Raw genomic sequence first — 19606 nt, 5'->3', positions numbered from 1 at the left:
AAAAATCAGTTATAGGGATGGTTTTTACTTACTAAGATGGGATATGTTTGACAAAGGCCATAGACCTTCTTGTGTTGTTAATCTTCACTAGCATACATATGATACTATAAGCACTGGAACAGTGCAGAATTAGCAGAACCCAAAATGAATAACAGAAAAAGGATGTAATCATATGAGACTATGGCCACTTTCAGACAGCCTATCTATTCTGTTTTAGTAACTGGTTACTAACATAATTTTTATGTCATTTCAGATAGACCCATTTTAGTAACTGGCTGCTAACAGAATTAAATTACCTGTTCAGTCAATCCCACTTGTGTCCCATTGGGGAAGTGTGCCTGAACCATTGTTGACAAAAATTGCTTTCTTCCGTCTTCTTTCTGCTTCTAAATTGCTGTGGTGTGCTGTGTGAACTGCCCTGTAGTGCTTCCTGCAATTCTGCTTCCTCCCCCCCTTTTTGCCCCACATGCATGACCTTCCTCAGCCATTTTTTAAATGGCTCACTAGGTGAGCACTAAAATGCTAAACAAATATAGCAGGTCAGTGTAATAGCGGCACCATAGAGATGCCTGGACTCTCAGCTTCATTTGCAACCCCCCCTCCCCAAAAGCCCCCGATTGCAGCTCAGTGATGCAAAGGAGAAAATCCTCTTTCTCCCAAGGCACCAGTCTCCCCAACTGTGCATTCCCAGTGTGCTTCAAAGGATTGCCAGGTCCTTCTTAGCTAAAGTGTGGTGGATGGGTGGGAGTAGGGTTGCCAGCTCCACGCAGGAAAATTCCTGAAGATCTGAGGAAGGAGCCTGGGGAGGCATTTTCAAAGCATTCATTTTCTCCAGGGGAACGGGTTGTTTTTATTTGGCACATGGTGCCCTTGTTTGTTAGCCGCCCTGAGCCCGTTTGCGGGGAGGGCGGGATAAAAGTATAATAAATAAATAAATACATAAATACATTTCTGTAGTCTGGAGTGTGCTGTCATTCTGGGGGATCCCCAATTCCCAACTGGAGGCTGGCAGACATGTAAAACTGGAAAAAATTAAAAATCCAGGCAGCCTTGTTTCTGAATACACTTGGGCTGAATATCTGCCCCAAAAGTGTGTGCAGGGCTTCCTGGGCATGGACCTTGGCTAAAGTGGGGGTAGATGTTGACCAGACTACCGAGATCAGTTCCCCTGGATAAAATGAATGCTTTGGAAGGTGGACTGTATGGCATTGTACCCCACTGAGGTCGCTGTCCTCCCCAGGCTGTTTGAGAGCATCCTGTGATTGACACGAGTAAATGGACTGAAGCCAATGGGGCTACTCTCATGTAAACCTGCATGTAATGATGCTTACACCTGCCCCACCTATTCAAAGCAAACAAGGCTGAAAGTGAGTCCAGGCATCTCTATGGTGCTGCTATGACACTGAAGTGCTCATTTGGTTTAGCGGTGTGATCCCTGTCCCTGTATCACTTTACTCAATGACAACAAATAACATCCAGTTTAGAATGGTAATGTGAAAAGGGTCACAGAATACAAAATGTGGTCATTTTAACACATGTCCTACATTGTTGCATGGTATTGCAGAATTCCATTTTTATGGATGTTTATCAAGGTCTGCTGAACAGATATTTAGATAAAATGCTTCTGTGTGTATTTTAAATGCCAGGTACTTTGACAATGTGTGTATAACACAATGTATGTGAAAAGACAAGGATTATGGGGGGATTTCGTAGAGCAAGTAAGATATAAAAGGCTTCCACAGATCAAAAAAGCTAAGTGGCATAAAATGCTTCTGTGTGTATTTTAAATGCCAGGTACTTTGACAATGTGTGTATAACACAATGTATGTGAAAAGACAAGGATTATGGGGGGATTTCGTGGAGCAAGTATGATATAAAAGGCTGATATAAAAGAACAAAAAAGCTAAGTGGGATACTTTCTGTATATGTAGCAACACACATATATTTTAGAAGACAGAGCTTTGCTTAATCTGATAAGCAAGACTGTATCCAGTATGATCTGCCTGATCCAACTGTGAAGTTTTGCCTTGGACTGATGTAAAAAAGTCCAAGTCTCACTCCCGCCTAAGGGAGAAGAGGACCAGTAATCCACTTCACTGATGATGGTGTCTTTATCCATGAACTGAAATAAAATTTTGTTGGTAATTTTCCTTTGTACCCTTTTGTGTCTTTGTGGCTAATAGCCCTGGTCATTATGCTGTCCACCATACATTCAGGATGGCCTAACCTTGGATTTCTCCACTTTTAGTGTGATTGGAGCCTAGACTGTGCAGGTGGGATTCATAAGAAACACAATCATCACTAGGTTTGTTCTTACTTGTCTTAGGGTTTTCTTAGTAGAAGGAGATAGAACAATCAGAGGAGTCTGTTAATCTCTTTGTTTCTTCTGGGCTGAGAGGGCTATTCACTTCATCATGTTTCTACCCCTCAACAATAAGAAAATATTCCAACACATTATTTCCTTGTCATTTGGATCTGGATTTTCTGGCTTCTGGGGACAGATATGCCAATCATTTGCATAGTTCTGTTCTTCACTAGGTTGATTGGTGGTTCCAGGGCAGGAGGCTTGAGCAGTTTATAGGGTTGCAGGACCCATGGGAGTTCTAGGCCCATATATCTTAAAAGAGACTCTAAGAGAGCAATCATAAACAGGCCTACTTAGAAGTATTTTTGAATTGGTCTTACTCCTAGGAAAGTGTTTTTAGTATTGCAGCCTGAACTTCTTTCACTTCCTTAGAAGGCTGGGGGGAAAGACTCTGGTGTTTGCGCTTGCTTTCGGTGCACTCAGTATATTCATTTACTTACGAATATACCGTTGCATGGCTAAAGTTGTTCCCCTGCTTCCACCCACGCAGGTCAGTGACGGGAAAGCAGGTGAACATTCCACAAGAACCATCCAGGCTTCCTTCTGATGGAGCCTCTGTCTTCCTGTCAGTACCACATTGAGCTGTTGGCTCAGTGGAAGAGAAGGAGCAGGAACCAGCCTCTTGGTTAGAAAAGATACTAGGTATAGGGACACCACGCAGATTAACCGCTATTCAGCTGAAGGCTTACTATGGACTTGGAGCAGTCTGATTTGGAGCAGTGGCTGCTCATCTCTTGGTCCACCAGGGCATTGGCTAACAACTTTTATACAGACTAGTCTACCACCTTCTGAGAACTGGCTGACTGTATAAGAGGTGGACCAATCCTAAAGGTGGCCCTTCTTCTTTTCTATATATCTCCCTCTTTGAGTTGGGAGCAAAATCCACATATTCCCAAGCAGTGTTCCCTCTAAGCTGAGTTAGTGTGAGCTAGCTCACAGTTGTTTAGCCTCTGGCTCACACATTTTTGTCTTTGCTCAGGAAGGATGGCTCCAGAGCAAACTAATTTATGCAGTAGCCAAATAGCTTTAATGCCAGTAGCTCACAAAGTACCATTTCTGCTCACAAGACTCCACAGCTTAGAGGGAGCATTGTTCCCAAGTGGTGTAAAGGATAACTTAGAAGAAAAAAATAAAACAAACAAAACTCTTCTTTTGTCTTCTCTACAGCCCATGATCAAGCACTGAATTAATAAAAAGAAAAATAACTGGGTTGTTCAAAGCCATTAAGGTTTCACCTAAAACTATTTGTTTTGAACAGATCACAACAAAAGGGGGATAAAAAAATAACAATGCAAGATCACATTTTCTGCAGCGGGGCTCTTATTTCCACTGTAATCAGGAAGCAATCTGCTATCTGAACAGCAATGTGGATGTAAGTGCAATACAAAGCAACAATTCTTATTTTGAGGAGATCAGAGCATCCCAATTCTCTACAATCAAGCATTTCTGCACAGCAATACAGTGTCCAGTAGCTTCCACTGGCCATCAGCTGCCAAACAGGATGATAACAGAAGGGGTAATTTAATTCTAAATGTTACCTGCCTGGTTGCCTGTGAAGTTCAGCAAGCTGCCTGGTCCTGTCACAGCAAAAACTTTATCTGGTGAAATGGCTCTGATTGTCCAGGTAGGGGCAAGACAGACTCATACAATTTTCTCAGCTTGCCTCCTCGTCAATAATAGTTGGGCAGAGAGAAAACTTGTATTCCTTTTTTTTTTTTGCTTTAAGTGAGTAGGTTCTGATTCTGGTCTCTTTTCGAAGAAGAAGAAGAGAAGAGATTGGATTTATACCCCGCCCTTCCCTTGGAGTCTCAGAGCAGCTTACAAACTCCTTTCCCTTCCCCTCCCCACAACAGACACCCTGTGAGGTGGGTGGGGCTGAGAGAACTCTGACACAAACTGCTGTTTTTCAAGAACAGCTGTGCCAGAGCTTGTGACTGACCCAAGGTCACATCATCAGGTGCAAGTGGAGGAGTGGGGAATCAAACCCGGTTCTCCCAGATTAGAGTCCGCACACTTAACCACTACACCAAACTGGCTCTGGTAGTAGATACCGTGACCTTCTTGTGTTAGAGTAAGAGTTGCTTGAGTTATTCCAAAACAAAACATAAACAGCAATTGCAGCATCCCCCCCCCCCCAATCAGGTACTCATTATGTTTGACAACACAGGCAAGTCAGAGCTATATATCTTGATAATGATGCCCTTTTAAGAGAGTACATATGAATGAGCCAGATCAGTCCACACATTAACCTTTCATATGAGCTGTCCTAACCTTCTGCCAGTATACAGCAGATATCAACCGCAATCCCTAAGATCAAGATGGTCAGAAAAATCACCCCTTTGGTCACAGGAATTGATGCTGAATAGCTTTGATCTGCCAATTCATGCGTTGCATTTTTCCAGTATACATATGTTTGGAGCAAGTCAAGAGTCCTTGAACAGCAGTGCGAAAGAGGTGCAGTGGCCTCAGAGTAGGAGCTGGACCTTTAAACCTGGGATCCACTGCCCTGGATCCCACAGTGCCATGCTCCCTTACCCAGACCTCCATATCTATGCTGCCTCTCAGACCTCAGTCCCCAGAGCCACTGCCTGTGCCTGCCTTGTTGGCTTTTTGTGCACTCTGTCACCCTTGCTGGCCAGTGTGGCTTCTTCTTGCCCTTCTTGGGGATTCCTCTGCCACTACTGCCTCCAGTACCATAGCCCTTGGCCATGGGTGGGCTGCTTTGCTATTCTGGCTGTTTCGTTTCCTACCCAGCCAGGCACAGCTTCCCGGGTACCCGCAGCTGTCATCTCTACACCTTCTCGATTGGCTTGCTAAAGGTAAAGGTTCCCTTGCTCGAAAGCCAGTCGAATCCGACTCTAGGGTTGCGGTACTCATCTCCGTTTCCAAGCCGAAGAGCCAGCGCTGTCCGAAGACGTTTCCGTGGTCATGTGGCCGGCGTGACTAAACACCAAGGTGCACGGAACGCTGTTACCTTCCCACCGAAGTGGTACCTATTTATCTACTTGCAATTTCTTGCTTTCGAACTGCTAGGTTGGCAGGAGCTGGAACTAGAGACGGGAGCTCACTCCGTCATGCAGCACCCAGGTCTCGAACTGCTGGACTACTGACCTTCCACAGCCTGTACTTCAGCGTCTTAACCACTTGAGCCACCGCAGCTCCTTCCTTCTAAATGTGCAGCCTAGTCATATTTTCTTCCAGTTGGGCTGTTGGGAACCTCCTGACACCACTCAGGCCTCATGGACTCACTTGAGTGGCCCCACAAAGGAAAAAATGCATTGTGCAACTCCACTCTGAATACATGTTCAAATGGGCACCACAATGTATTGCAATACAAAGAACTGTTCAGATTAACAGGCAAGGATGTGTTCTTTATCAAAGAAAGTACAACCACCCTTCTTGAGTGTTAGCCCTAGTTTCATTACCCTGTCCTTATATATAATTCTTTTATTTGGGCTAATAATCTGTGTTGTGCTCTGACCACATAGTCTCCCCCACTCTGCACAATACCAAAGGGAGGGGGTAGCCCAGGGAAGCAAGGAAAGGCCAGACCCTGGCTTGCCAACTTTCCAGGGATCCCCCAAAGATTGGGGATTCCATCTCCAAATAGGGAGATTTGGCCAGAGGGGTCTCACTGTCCCTCTAAAAGGGCAGTGATGATTCCGTGAGTGGTGGCAGTGAACTTAAGGAGTGAGATACAGCCATGGGACAGGGTGGGACGCAAACAACTGAGTTGTAAACTGGAGCCCATTTCACCATGGTAGGCAACCAAGCTTGGTTCAGACAAAGTGTCATGATCTGTACAGGACTGGGACTGACCTGGTCCCAGGAGAGACCAGCATGGGAGTAGAGAGCAGACAGTCTACAATCCCCATAATGCTTAGAGAGGGTTATAGCCAATCAGAGTTCAGAGATTCTGTGAGGAGAATCTGACAAGCTATTAACTGTGGGAAAATGGTGTTCTTTCCTCACTCAGAGCTACACTGGACTGTGTTCTTTTGTCTCATTTGCAGTCTGGTCTCACAGAGGGGACAGGCTGGTCTGGTGAGAGAAAGATCCCGGAGATTTGAGGAATGGAACCTGGAGAGGGTGGGGTCTGAGGAAGGGTGGGAATTCAGACAGGTACAATGCCATAGACTCCACCCTCTCAACCAGCCATTCCCTCCTGGGGAACCACTGTTGCCAATCTCAGGAGAGGGGTGGAAATCACTCAGAATTATAACTGATCTCCAGGAGGGAGGAGATGGAAAACTGGCATCAGAGGGGCAGATAATGGCAGGTTGATGCTTGGCTGGGAAGGAGATAGGGTTGTCAACTCCAGGTTGGGAAATTCAAGCAGATTTGAGGAGTGGAGCCTGGAGAGGGTGAGGTTTGAGGAGGGGTGGGACCTCAGACAGGTTACCCTCATGGGTAACAATTGTTGCCAATCTCCAGGCAAGAATTGGAGATCACTGAAAATTACAACTGCTCTTCAGGTAGCAGAGATCAGTTCCTATGGAGAAAATGGTGGACTCTGTGTCATTATACACTGCTGAGGTCACCACAGCACATTGACGCTGAGTGCCCAAGGCCTTGGCACTCTCCCTTCATAGGGTTCCTGGAAGGTTCACTCAGAGCTGCCTAGTTTCAGCAAAGCAGCTCTATCATCTGCTCTCAGCTATAGTTTTAGTATAAATATGTACTCAAAGAAATCATTTGTTAACTTCAATAGTGCAAGAGCTATTTAAGTTTGAGGTCACATTGCTGAGAATAAGTTTAAATATAAATAAAATTCTGTATATGTTGGTCAGTATGTGTTCTTTTGGCCAAATACCACATTTCACAAGATTATTTACAATATTTTTTTTTCTGCACAGGCCTAAGATAGTGGTGGAATATGCTATCAAGTCCTAGCTGACTTATGGCGGCCCTGTAGGGTTTTCAAAGCAAGAGATGCTCAGAGGTGGTTTGCCATTGCCTGACTCCATGTCACAGCCCTGGTATTCCTTAGTGATCTCCCATCCAAATACTAGCCAGGGCTGACCCTTTTTAGCTTCCAAGATTTGATGAGCAGGGATGGGCATGAACTGGGAAAATGCAGTTTGGTTTGGTTCATGGCATGCCCGGTTCGTGAACCACGAACTGTCACAACCTTTTCGTGCCAAATGAACCATTTCAGTTCATGATGAGATAAAATCCCCCCCAGGATGTTAGAGATACCAAACTCCAGCTGACTCTCCTCTACCTGCCTCCCAAGTTTGGGGAGAATTGGATCCATGGTATCCAAATTATAGCTTCCCAAATAAGGTGCCCCCAGGAAAGTGCTTTCTGGGGAAATGACAGGCACAAGTTCAGGAGGTTCAACAATGATAGGACAGACCCTGTGCAAGCTAGAGACATAAAGGTGGCACAGGACCTCCCCCTGATGCTCCTCTACATGCCCTCCAAAGCTATATGCAGACTGGATTTAAGAGGTCTGAGTTATGCCCCCCCCCAAAGAAGATGCCCCCAGCAAAGTGTTTTTGGGGAAAATGTCAGGAAATGCTCAAACATGTACACAATGGACCCCATGCAAGTTACACACACTGAATGCACAGGAAACCTCACCCTGCCACCTGCTCCTCTACAGTCTCTCCAAGTTGGGGGTGGATTACATTTCTGGGATCCCAGTTATGGACCCCCCCCTCAAAAAAATAAATAAAGATCTCCCCAGTGCTCTCTCTGGAAAAGCTGCTGTTGTTACAGGAATCTATGGAATGGCTCAAAAACAAGCCAGTGACACCAAACTCATAGGGAAACTTCACATTGGCAGACCCTCTCCAGCTAGAAACTGGAAGCAAGGCAAGCATCTCCCCAATGCTCACAGCCCCCTCCCAAGTCTCCCCATGGCAGGTTCTGAAGAACAGAAAGACAGACAGCCCCAGAGTTTTGACAGAGACTCCCCAAAGTCACCCCATGATAGCTTGGCAAGCACTCCAGCCCCACCAGACAAGCAGGGGAAGCATGCCCACAACTCTCACAGCCCTCCACCCAAGGGCTGAAACACACAGGTCTAAAGCTCACCCAGCAACTAAGGTATGGATGGAAGAATGGAAAAACATATGTTGAGATAGCAGGGCCTCCCCCAAGTCTCCAAAGACAGTTTCTGAAGGAAAAGAATAGGCAGACATCCCCAGAATTTCAACTGGGGCTCCCCAAAGTAACCCTACAGTAGCTTGGCAGATACCCCTGGCAAGCACTGTAACCCAGCGAGGCGTGCCCACAACTCTCTCAGGCCCCTTCAGGCCCAAACATATATATCCTCTGGTCACAGCCCACCCCTGGGTGAAATTTCTGGTTATTCAGCATCAGCGGAATACATTGTACAGATAAGAGGTCACCTGTTGTGAATTGTACAAATGCAGTGAAAAGGGGTAGTCAAACAAGGGCTTGCTTGTACATGTTTCTTGAGGTAGATGTTTGCTGAGGTGGATGTTGTTGTTCAACTTCAGTAAAAGTTCAACAGTCAGTCAATTTGGAAAACGCAACAGTGGCCACAGGATTGGAAAAGGTCAGTATACATTCCAATCCCAAAGAAGGGCAATGCTAAGGAATGTTCAAACTATCGCACAATTGCACTCATATCACACGCTAGGAAGGTCATGCTCAAGATCCTACAAGCTAGGCTTCAACAGTATGTGGATAGAGAACTGCCAGAAGTACAAGCTGGGTTTCGAAGAGGTAGAGGACTAGAGATCAAATTGCCAACATTTGCTGGATTATGGAGAAAGCAGGAGATATGGTTAAGGGTTTACAATTGGATAAATCGTGTAAAAGTAGGTTAAGAGAGTAAAATGGAATGAATAAATAGTTGTAACAAGACATGCAACTGTATATAAGGACTCTAAAAAATTTGTATAATTGAAGATATCGAAAAGTTTGTAATCAATTGAAAAAATGCAAAATAAACATGGGGGAAAAAAGAGAAAGCAGGAGAATATCAAAAAAACATCTACTTCTGCTTCATTGAGTACGCTAAAGCCTTTGACTGCGTGGATCACAACAAACTATGGCAGGTCCTTAAAGAGATGGGAGTACCAGACCACCTCACATGTCTCTTGAGAAACCTGTATAAGGGCCAAGAAGCGACAGTTAGAACCGGATATGGAACAACTGATTGGTTTAGCATAGGAAAAGGAGTACGACAAGGATGTATATTGTCATGGCAGAAAGTGAAGAGGACCTTAAGAGCCTCTTACTCAGGGTAAAAGAGGAGAGCGCAAAAGTGGGCTTGAAGCTCAACATCAAAAAAACTAAGATCATGGCATCCGGCCCCATCACTCCTTGGCAAATAGAAGGGGAAGTCGTGGAAGTAGTGACAGACTTCACGTTCCTGGGATCCCAGATCACCACAGACTGTGACAGCAGCCATGAAATTAAAAGACGCCTGCTCCTTGGGAGGAAAGCGATGGCGAACCTAAACAGCATGATAAAAAGTAGAGACATCACCCTGCCAACAAAAGTCCGCATGGTCAAAGCAATGGTATTCCCAATAGTACTGTATGGCTGCAAGAGTTGGACTATAAGGAAGGCCGAGGGCCGAAGAATAGATTCTTTTGAACTATGGTGCTGGAGAAGACTCTTGAGAGTCCCTTGGACTGCAAGAAGATCAAATCAGTCAATCCTAAAAGAAATCAACCCTGACTGTTCCCTGGAAGATAATGAAACTGAGGCTCAAATACTTTGGCCACCAAATGAGAAGGGAGCACTCACTGGAGAAGACCCTGATGCTGGGAAAGACTGAAGGTCAAAGAATACGGGGACGGCAAAAGATGAGATGGTTAGACAGTGTCATAGATGCAACAAACATGAAATTGAGCAAACTTTAGAGGACGGTGGAAGACAGGAAGGCCTGGCGTGATCTGGTCCATGGGGTCGTAAAGAGTCGGACTCGACTGTGCGACTGAACAACAACAACAAAAATGTTGTTGTTCAATGGACAACGTTCAGTGGACACTGGGGACAACTATGTGTTACGCTGCAGATCTGTGTTTGGACCTCACAATGAATACTTTACCATTGAAAAGGGGTAAATCACAATTAAAGCTATACCGCTGCTATGGACAAGAGGTTAGCCTTTTTGTCCTACTGTTTTTCTAATAGAAATTGCTTCATCTGAGTTGCTAGTAGTAAGGGGGGAACCCCAGTCCCCCATATTTTAGTTGAGTTTCTTTACTATTGGGGTTAATTGCAGCTCATGGGGGAGGCTAAGGCAAGGCTTTATCAGGGAACTAGCATAGAAAGGATTATGCCCAATGCTCCAGTGCTGTGGCACCAATCCAAATTCCACCCCATGGCTGCTTTAAACAATAGTGAGTTGACTTGAGTCAGATTCTGAGTAAACCCATTTAGGATTGCAGTGAAGGCTGAGCTGAATGATCAGTGAGGCTCCATTCAGTACTATGACCTTTAAGAAACTTCATAAATTTTTGAAGCGTAACCTACAGCAGGCCAGTGCTGTTTAGATGCTATGCAATTGTGCACTTGCCATTTTATTGCAGCAGGTAGGTTTTATAGAGTAGTGGAGTACCGTGAAAGCTGCAGTGCCCTGGGAGGCATTAATTGTTCTTGGGGTTTTAAACCAAATACACAGATTTTAATCTCTTCTTTAAGTTTCAGTACTGTTAGAGAAAAAGTACATATCTGAGACAATGAAAGCTATAGTCTGCATTGTTTTTTCCTAAAAAAAACCCCTTGATAATCTCATACAAATGTATTGATCAATGCAATAAAAGGCAAAAAGGCTGTTTTTCGAAGCCTGAGGTGAAATTTTCATTTAGCTTTGAAACAGTGACAGTCTGAACAGTGTCTGTGTGTGCAACAAAGAACCCAGCAATAGCTAGTAAAGTCTAATTACATGAACCCCAACTGTACATTATATTTTCCCTGAGGATGCCTCATGTCGGGTAGAGAGGTGTGTGCGTGAACATAATTTTTTAATTTTTCTTATAAAACATACAACTACAAAACATAATAATAAAAATAATTTTCCAGAACTTTCAAAGTGTTTTACAGAATATAAATCTACCCTTTATGCTCAGCCTTAAAAAACAATTTGTTCAAATAATGCACTCTATCTACCCGACAAAAATGGGAATATAACATCCTTTTTCCAAGCAAAAAATACTTACACAGTTCAAACCCCAAAATTCAATAAAATATATAGTGTAAATATCTATCTGGCAGCTTATATAAAAGATTAGGAGCATTGGTTACATAATCAAAATAAGAGAACCATCTATCTAAAAACTTGTTTGATAAAGTAGGGGAATAGGTCGCTGACAGTTGTGTCGCAATTTTGTCCCAGCACTTCATAACCCATGGTTTTGTTTTGTTTTTTAATCCCCAAAGGGATATTTTTTATTTTGCAATGGACTACAAAACTACAAAGAAATATTAGGAAAGAGACTACAACTAGGGATAAAGGAAAGAAAACTACACTAGACTAAAACCCCAAGAGGAGGAGATCTTTTCACTGTTAATACAAACGTTAGTACAATAAGTGTTAGTATCACAATATACTTGTGGAGTTCTTGCTTATAACAGTTCGCCATTTATATGTTATTTTATTAGTTGTTATGAGAGAAATCTCTGATCATCTTATTATTCGCTTCAAAAAGCCATTTTCCAAGTCCTTCTGCTTTTACTTCGGCTTTCTGTCTTTAAAATCATATACAACTCTGGCAGGTTCTGCACCCTTTTCTGTAGTAGAGCCCTCCTCAGAGGTAACAGAGTCACTAGACTTCGTTTCTTCCTCTTTGGACTCTTCCTCCGTTCCCAGCTGCCGTCACAGAAATTCTTTAGCTTTAAAAATGGAGTCTTATCTTCTCTCTTCTATCGTTGATCTTAAAGATGACACCTTCCGGAACCACCCATCTGTATGATATCCCATTAGTTTGAAGGAAAGAAATTAAGTCCTTATATTTTTTTCTCTTTTGTCTAATTTCAAATGGAATGTCCTTTAAAGTTTTAATGGTTACATTTCTCATTTTCAGTGGATTTGCTGATGTTGCTTTTAAAATAGCATCTCTGGTTTGTCTTCTTGAGAACCTGATCACTATTTCTCCAGGCAGGCTATTTTTTAATATAGTTGGAGTATGCCCTATAGGCTGACTTCATTTCGTTTAACAGTTCATTCGCTTTTAAGCCTACTACTGGAGTGATGAGCTCGCTGAGTATCCTCTTCAGATCCTCCCGCTCTGTTTCAGCAACTCCCTGGAACCTGAGAATCATGTTTGCTTTTTCCATATGTAGCTGCAACACTCGATTCTCTTGGCAATTTTGCTTTGTTTCAACTTCTTCCATTCTTTTCTTCAACTTCTTGCTTGTGGTGTCTATCTCTTTAATCTTCTCGTTTGCCTACTCCACTTTTTTCTCCATTTCATTCAGCTGGAGCTGCTGTGCTGCGAAGTTTTTGCTCATCACGGTCAATTGCTGGTTAATACCATCAAGTTGTTCCATCACCGGCTTGAGCATATCTGCCAAGAGTTTAATGACATCTGTTCCCTCTTCCGGTTTTGGACTCTGGCTGCCAGGTGGTTTCGTTTTAAACTTTCTTTGCTGGGCCACCATTTTTACTGTTTTGTTTACAGTTCCACCGCTTCTTTCTGACTCGAAAAACTTCCCCAATGATATCACAAATCAGATAAGTCTCTCAAAACACATTCGTTTTATTTCCTCCCCTCTCCCCCTTCGTGTCACTTAGCAGTTAACTTGCATCAGAGGCGTCCCTCTTTGCAGTCTCTTTTATCAGCGGGGGGGAGGATCGCTTTTAAAGTATTCTGCTTTATTCATAACTCACGTTCATTGTCGGCCAGTTTCTCTGACTGCGCTTGATTTATACGCCATTCTGCTCGATCTCCGGCGCTTGTCCCGGTCAGACCAGCTTTTGCCTGAAGGCCACTCAGCGGCTGGACTGTTGGGATGGAGGGGAGCCTAAATTCTCCGGCATTCTGCCATTGAAGAGGCTACCCCTCAAAAGCCCCCTGGCCTGGAGCCTATCACAAAGGCTCCGCAGGGGTGTCACTTGAGGTGACACCCCTCCATGCTGCTGGTGTGCGATTCGCCCTTCCCCGGTGTGGGGAGAGCATCCGCCATCACTGCTCCATAGACTGGAAGTCATAACCCATTGTTTTAAGGAAGGTACTTTAACTTGGTTCCAATTTTGGGCTATCAGAGATTTTGCTGCTGATAATAATATTGTAATCAATTCTCTTTTTTCTTTAGTTAAGGATAGATCTGTCCAAATATTAAGGAGCTTTATTTTAAGGAGCTATTTTAGTTATTAAGGAGCTAATATTAAGGAGATAATTTAGTTAATTAATTTAGTTAATATCGCTTTTTTCTTTAGTTAAGGATAGATCTGTCCAAATATTAAGGAGCTTTATTTTAAGGAGCTATTTTAGTTATTAAGGAGCTAATATTAAGGAGATAATTTAGTTAATTAATTTAGTTAATATCGCTTTTTTCTTTAGTTAAGGATAGATCTGTCCAAATATTAAGGAGCTTTATTTTAAGGAGCTATTTTAGTTATTAAGGAGCTAATATTAAGGAGATAATTTAGTTAATTAATTTAGTTAATATCGCTTTTTTCTTTAGTTAAGGATAGATCTGTCCAAATATTAAGGAACATTGCTTCAGGTGTAAATGGAAAATCATGGCCTATTATTTTTGAAATTTCTGCAGCAACAACTGACCAAAATTGATTCACAGTTTGACATGACCACCAACAGTGGAAAAATGACCCTTTCATACCACAACCCTTCCAACATACCGGAGAAGGTTTAAATTTACAGTGAAATAAACGGGAAGGTGTTAAATACCAACGTGAGTATATCTTAAAAGATTGCATCTTTATCAGCGAGTTGTTAGTAGTCATGAAATGAATTCCACATTTTAGACAAATTTTGTCATCAATTGGACCATTGAGGTCTTTTTCCCAGGCTTGTTGTGGAGAAGACCTGAGTGCCCAAGTTTTATCGTTAAGCATAGTATATATAATTGAAATAGCTCCTTTGGTGTTATTGCTAGACCTTAAAATTAGTTTCTCGAAGTGATTTAGTGCTCGAGATAAATCTGAGGATTTAACTATTTCTGTATACATATGTTTTATTTGTTGATATTGTAACCAGTTTATTTCAATATCATATTTATTCGGAAGTTGTTGTATGGTTGCAATTTTCCCTTTGACCAAAATATCACTTAATCTAAACATATTCTTTGCTCTTAGGTTGGCATAATCTGAATATAATCTACCTAGGAGTAACCAATGTTGACCCAGAAACGCTACAATGGGGGATACACCTGGGGTAAGTATATATCTATATTTCTCCCATATTTTCAATGTATGATGTAAAAATCTGTTGAAATATTTAGTTTAGGCCTATCTTTGGGAGCGTTCCAAATTGCTTCATGCATGTTGTCTGGTAACAAATGACTTTCTATTTGTGTCCAGGTTTTTTCACATTGGGGTTCAGCAAAATAAATTATAGCTTCGTTGAGCTGCCTCATAATATTTAACTAATGATGGTAAGGCCAGACCTCCCTTTGCAGGAGGTTTATTAAGTAAAATCATATTTAATCTGGCTTTTTTATTGTTCCAAAGGAATTTTGATAAACTAGTATTCCAATCTTTGAAATCTTTAATCGGAATCTCAGTTGGTAAATTTTGGAACAAAAAAAGAAATTTGGGTAAAATCATCGGTTTAAAAAGATCAATTTTTTCTAGGAGAGAAAAATGTAATTTTTGCCAATCTTGAAATGTAGTTTTCATCTTCTGTATCATGGCTTATATAGTTACATTGATATATATCATCCACATTCAAAGGTATATTATTACCAAGATGTTTCCAGTGTGTAGAGACCTGTTTAAAAGAATATTGCCTAGCCACTCCCTCTAGATCTTGAGTGGGTAATCATATAGGGAAAAGTTCAGATTTCGAGTAGTTTATTGAAAAGCCTGATATACACCCAAAGTTATTAATTTGTTGGATTTCCATGAGATTACTGGGTCCTGCATATAAAAAATAGCGTCATCAGCGAAGAGACTCATCTTACATAAGTGGGAGCGTATAGTTATACCTTTAATTGAAGGATTATCTTGGTATAGCATGTGCCAAGGGTTCCAAAGAAATAGCGAATAATATAGGGGAGAGAGGGCACCCCTGGCGGGTATCTATAGAGGTGTATTTTGATGTTCTGCACTTGCCCAGGGTTGTGTGAGCCTTAGGGTTGCCAGTCCCCGAACAGGGGCAGGGGTTTGCCTGCTTTTGAGGCCCCTGATCCACCAGTCCCAATCCACCCAACAGGGGGAACCCTGCCCCCAAAGTGCCCTGTTCACGCCAACATGCCCAGTGCAATGACATCACCTGGAGATGACTTCATCGCACTGGGCACATTGCGGGGGGGATGCTCCATTGTTCGAGAAAAAGAGATCTCAGACGAAGAGAAGGACACCCCCCCCACCGCTGCCAGCAGCTAAGTAAGACTGGCAACCCGAGTAAGCTTGCTTTGGATTGGGATCACAGAGAGAGGGAGGTTAGGCTTTCTCTCCTCCACTGCTTTCCTGATTTAAAACCGTCTCCAGAAAGTGCCATGTGCGCTGTTGTGGAAACCAATGTATAGCTCATCTGTTCACATATGCAGCCCGAGCATCATCATCATCATTATTATTAATAATTAAATTTCTACCCCTCCCTCCCAGCTGAGGCCAGCATGGCAAACAGTGTCCCTTGGGGCCATTTCAGCTTAGGAAAACAGCATTGGGGGGAGATTTAAGCTCCCTCTCCCTACACATGGTTTCAATACACATTGGGCCTCTGCATACCGAGAAAGCATGCAACTTCACAACACGCCACTCTACCTGAGCAGGGGACATCCCTAGAAAAAACAAAATGCAGAGTTAAGCCCCAAGAAATGTATGAAAGGCTCAGAGATCTGACCATGAAACAGTTTAGTGTGCTATCTTGGATTCGTATCACACAATCATGCAGTTTTAGTCATGGATATTCATGATAATGTCCTGATCTTTCTCCAACACCGCCCCCCTTTGGGAAAGCTGGGGAGTGGATATATGGAAGGAAAAACATTTATACATTGCATAGATTTCCACAGTCTCTAATCAGTCATGTTCCCTTTGGCAGCTCTCACCTAGTCTTTCCCTCTTGCTTTATCAGAAGAATTCACACACAAAAAAAATAGAGAGAGAGAGAGGAAAAATTGCCTACAATAGGCTTGTATTTCCATTAATTAAGACCAATTAAAATGCAAAATAGTATGCAAGCTTTTGACTTTCCAAAACTCATAATTGGGCTGGATGTTAAAAACAAAAGGGGCTGGGGGGTAGAGATGTTTCAGGCCCAGATCTTAAGACTTCTTAAGATATATGGAGAATGGCAGCTTCCCGGGGGGAGGGGGGGAACCAGTTGATCACATATCTCTCTAACATTAAAAAAAACCCACACACAAAGGCTCCTGAATATTTTCTTTGTAGTGGAGATGGGGAGGAGATAATTTTGAGCAGACAAACATCTGGAAAGGAGGGCTAAGCAGCCTGCCTTCCAGGTTATCCTGGGTTGTATCCATGTATTGATGGATATTGTGCTATTGTTGCACTATAGGAGTCATTTGCAACTGGATCAGCTTATTCACATGTGATAATCCAGTTATTAATGATCGCTAAAGTGCAGTGATAGTGGAACATCCATTGATGTCTGGATACCTCTTAAAAGCTGATAAAACAACCCTGGGGAAAGAAGGAAAGGAAAAATCAGGGAACTATATGTAATGTTCAGTTCTGCCATCATTCTGTGTACTAGAACACATAGACACAGTCAAACAGAACATCATAGTAATCATATACCTTCCACAGCTCTTATTGGCTGATTATTGTTATTATCTTTATTATACCAATGGGATGAAAGGAAGGCTCACAGTTATCATGTGTGCACATTGACTGGTACAGGAATGACAAGTCTATGTGTAGCAAATCACATTCGTGTTACTTGTCCATGAATATGGGGATTTACATAATTGGAATGAATTTTGTCTGGTTAGTTATGTCCACTGAAAGGAACAGAATAAAGCCAGCTTTTGAATCCTAGTATTCAACATAACTGCTCAATAGTTTCGATAGCTACCCATAACTCCAGTTCCAGTTCTTTGGCACCCTCTCCCCTCTCTTCATCAGCTGATCCAGATAAATCCCAGCTTGTCTTTACATGTCAGGAAAAATATAACCAAATAAAAATGGACTTTACTTTGCAGAGACTTGGGAGATGGTTACTGTGAATTATCTGATCCATACAATACCAGGGATAAGAAGATGGTTTATCCGAGATTATTCACAAGTCAGTTGGATACTGTTCTGCGTTATACCCCTGTGTTTAAATTATAGCAATATGTATACAGTAGCAACACCATCAATCATGCATAGGGCCATTGCTGGCAGAAAGCAGGCTCATTTTTTATTCATCTGTTGCATCAGTCTCTAGCAAAAAAATAATAAACTAATGCCTCTTCAAAGGCTACTCTACGGAATAGTACAGAGAATCAGCACAGATGCATTTATTCCCAACTTTCGGCCAATTTTTCTTTCCTGCTAACTGTACTGAACTTTTACGGGCTGGATTCTTCCTTCTGCGGGCCCCAGGAGCTGGCCACTAGAGCTGTCTATATCCCTCCCCCCAGCTTTTGAGATTCCACATCCTGACCTATTCCACTCCCGTTTGTTACTCTTTTTTTCACCTGCCACCTTTAATTTGAGGTCAATTGCCGGAAGGCTCTGCTGCAGCCACGTTTTTCACTACTGCTGTCTGCTGTGTCTCATTCCAAGGCTGGTCTTTGTTGCTACTTACTCAAAGGGGTCACTGGGATCAGCCCTCTGAAGCTCTGATGGAATTGGTATTCTTTTGTAGTACATCTCCCAGTCGAAAGCTCCACGCATGGCATCCCCTGCTTGTGCCTCATAGCCAAAGTGATTGTGGTCAATGACATCGATCATGGGACACACAATGGTTTTGTGGTTGAGTGCAATCTGATCTGAAAGACGAGAGCAGAAAATTATAAATGAAAAGGCAGGTCTCGTCAAGCCACCTATCATACTATCACAAAGTGAATCTCTCATCTATTTTTATTTTTGAGCTTGAAGATTGTCTCGGTGGTTCCCCATGGCCCTAAAAACATTTCAGTTTTCAAATCTGCATCAGGCTTCTATCTGAAATGGGCTTGATGCACTCGGCCAACGATTAAAAGCAATTATAGCTCTTCAAAGAGAGTCACATCCCAGTGAGACCTGCAGAAGTCAAGTAATCTGTATTTCTGTCATTTTGCTACTCTAAAGTGTCCCCAATCTGTCACCTAAGAAGTCAGCTAGTAAGCAATAACATAAAATGAAAACACTACTGATTTTAGCTTCAAGTGTGAGCAACAGAAACATGCTAGGAAAATGCTGCCAATTAGGAATATGATCAGCCTCTTGTGTAACTTAGCTTCTGCTCTGATAGCACTTGAGGGCACTGACTTAGTAATTCTCTTTTGAAGGGCCCATCAAATGCATTTTGACCTTGGTCCAAATTCATTGATTCATTGATGTGCTCCCTGGACTTCTTCATATCTTACATTTTGAGGTATCCTAATGATATACATCCCCTCATGGATCACTGCCTTGTCGTGGCGTGGAGGCTTGCATGGTTCAATGAAGCTGTGGGCTATGCCGTGGAGGGCCACCCAAGATGGAGAGGCCACAGCAGAGAACTCAGACCAAGCGTGATCCCCTAGAGAAGGAAATGGCAACCCACTCCAGTATTTTTGCCAAGAAAACCCCATGGACAGTATCAAAAGGCTAAAGATATGATGCCAGAAGATGAGCCTCTCAGGTCGGAAGGTGTCCAATATGCTACTGAGGAAGAGCAGAGGGCAAGTACAAGTAACCCCAGAAAGAGTGAAGTGGCTGGGCCAAAGCCGAAAGGACGCTCAGTTGTGGATGTGTCTGATGGTGAAAGGAAAGTCCGATACTGCAAAGAACAATGCTGCATAGGAACATGGAATGTAAGATCTATGAATCAAGGTAAGCTTGACGTGGTCAAAAATGAGATGGCAAGACTGGCTTCCGGTTTGATCTCTGTGAATGGCGGTCACTTCTTCAGGAGCTCCCGAAGGTGACTCGCCCATGCACGGTAAAGAGAGGGAATCCGCCCAAGCGAAGACCCTGAGGAGCCTCAGGGA

General features: G+C 42.8%; 1 protein-coding gene across 1 annotated transcript in view; it reads right to left on the bottom strand.

The window, feature by feature from the left end:
• LOC107124032 (polypeptide N-acetylgalactosaminyltransferase-like 6) overlaps nt 1–19606 on the bottom strand; it is a gene marked incomplete at its 5' end in the record, with an annotated part of 130234 nt that overhangs the window by 99418 nt on the left and 11210 nt on the right. The window contains one exon of the mRNA XM_015427418.1: nt 18238–18421. Coding sequence (XP_015282904.1) covers nt 18238–18421 — 184 coding nt within the window. The remainder of the gene's footprint in view (nt 1–18237; nt 18422–19606) is intronic.

Source organism: Gekko japonicus, unplaced genomic scaffold, assembly GCF_001447785.1.
Source record: "Gekko japonicus isolate JY-2015 unplaced genomic scaffold, Gekko_japonicus_V1.1 scaffold2385, whole genome shotgun sequence".
Taxonomy (NCBI): Eukaryota; Metazoa; Chordata; class Lepidosauria; order Squamata; family Gekkonidae; genus Gekko; species Gekko japonicus.
Note: the sequence above shows the minus strand (reverse complement) of the source record. Positions and strands in the feature narration are given on the sequence as shown.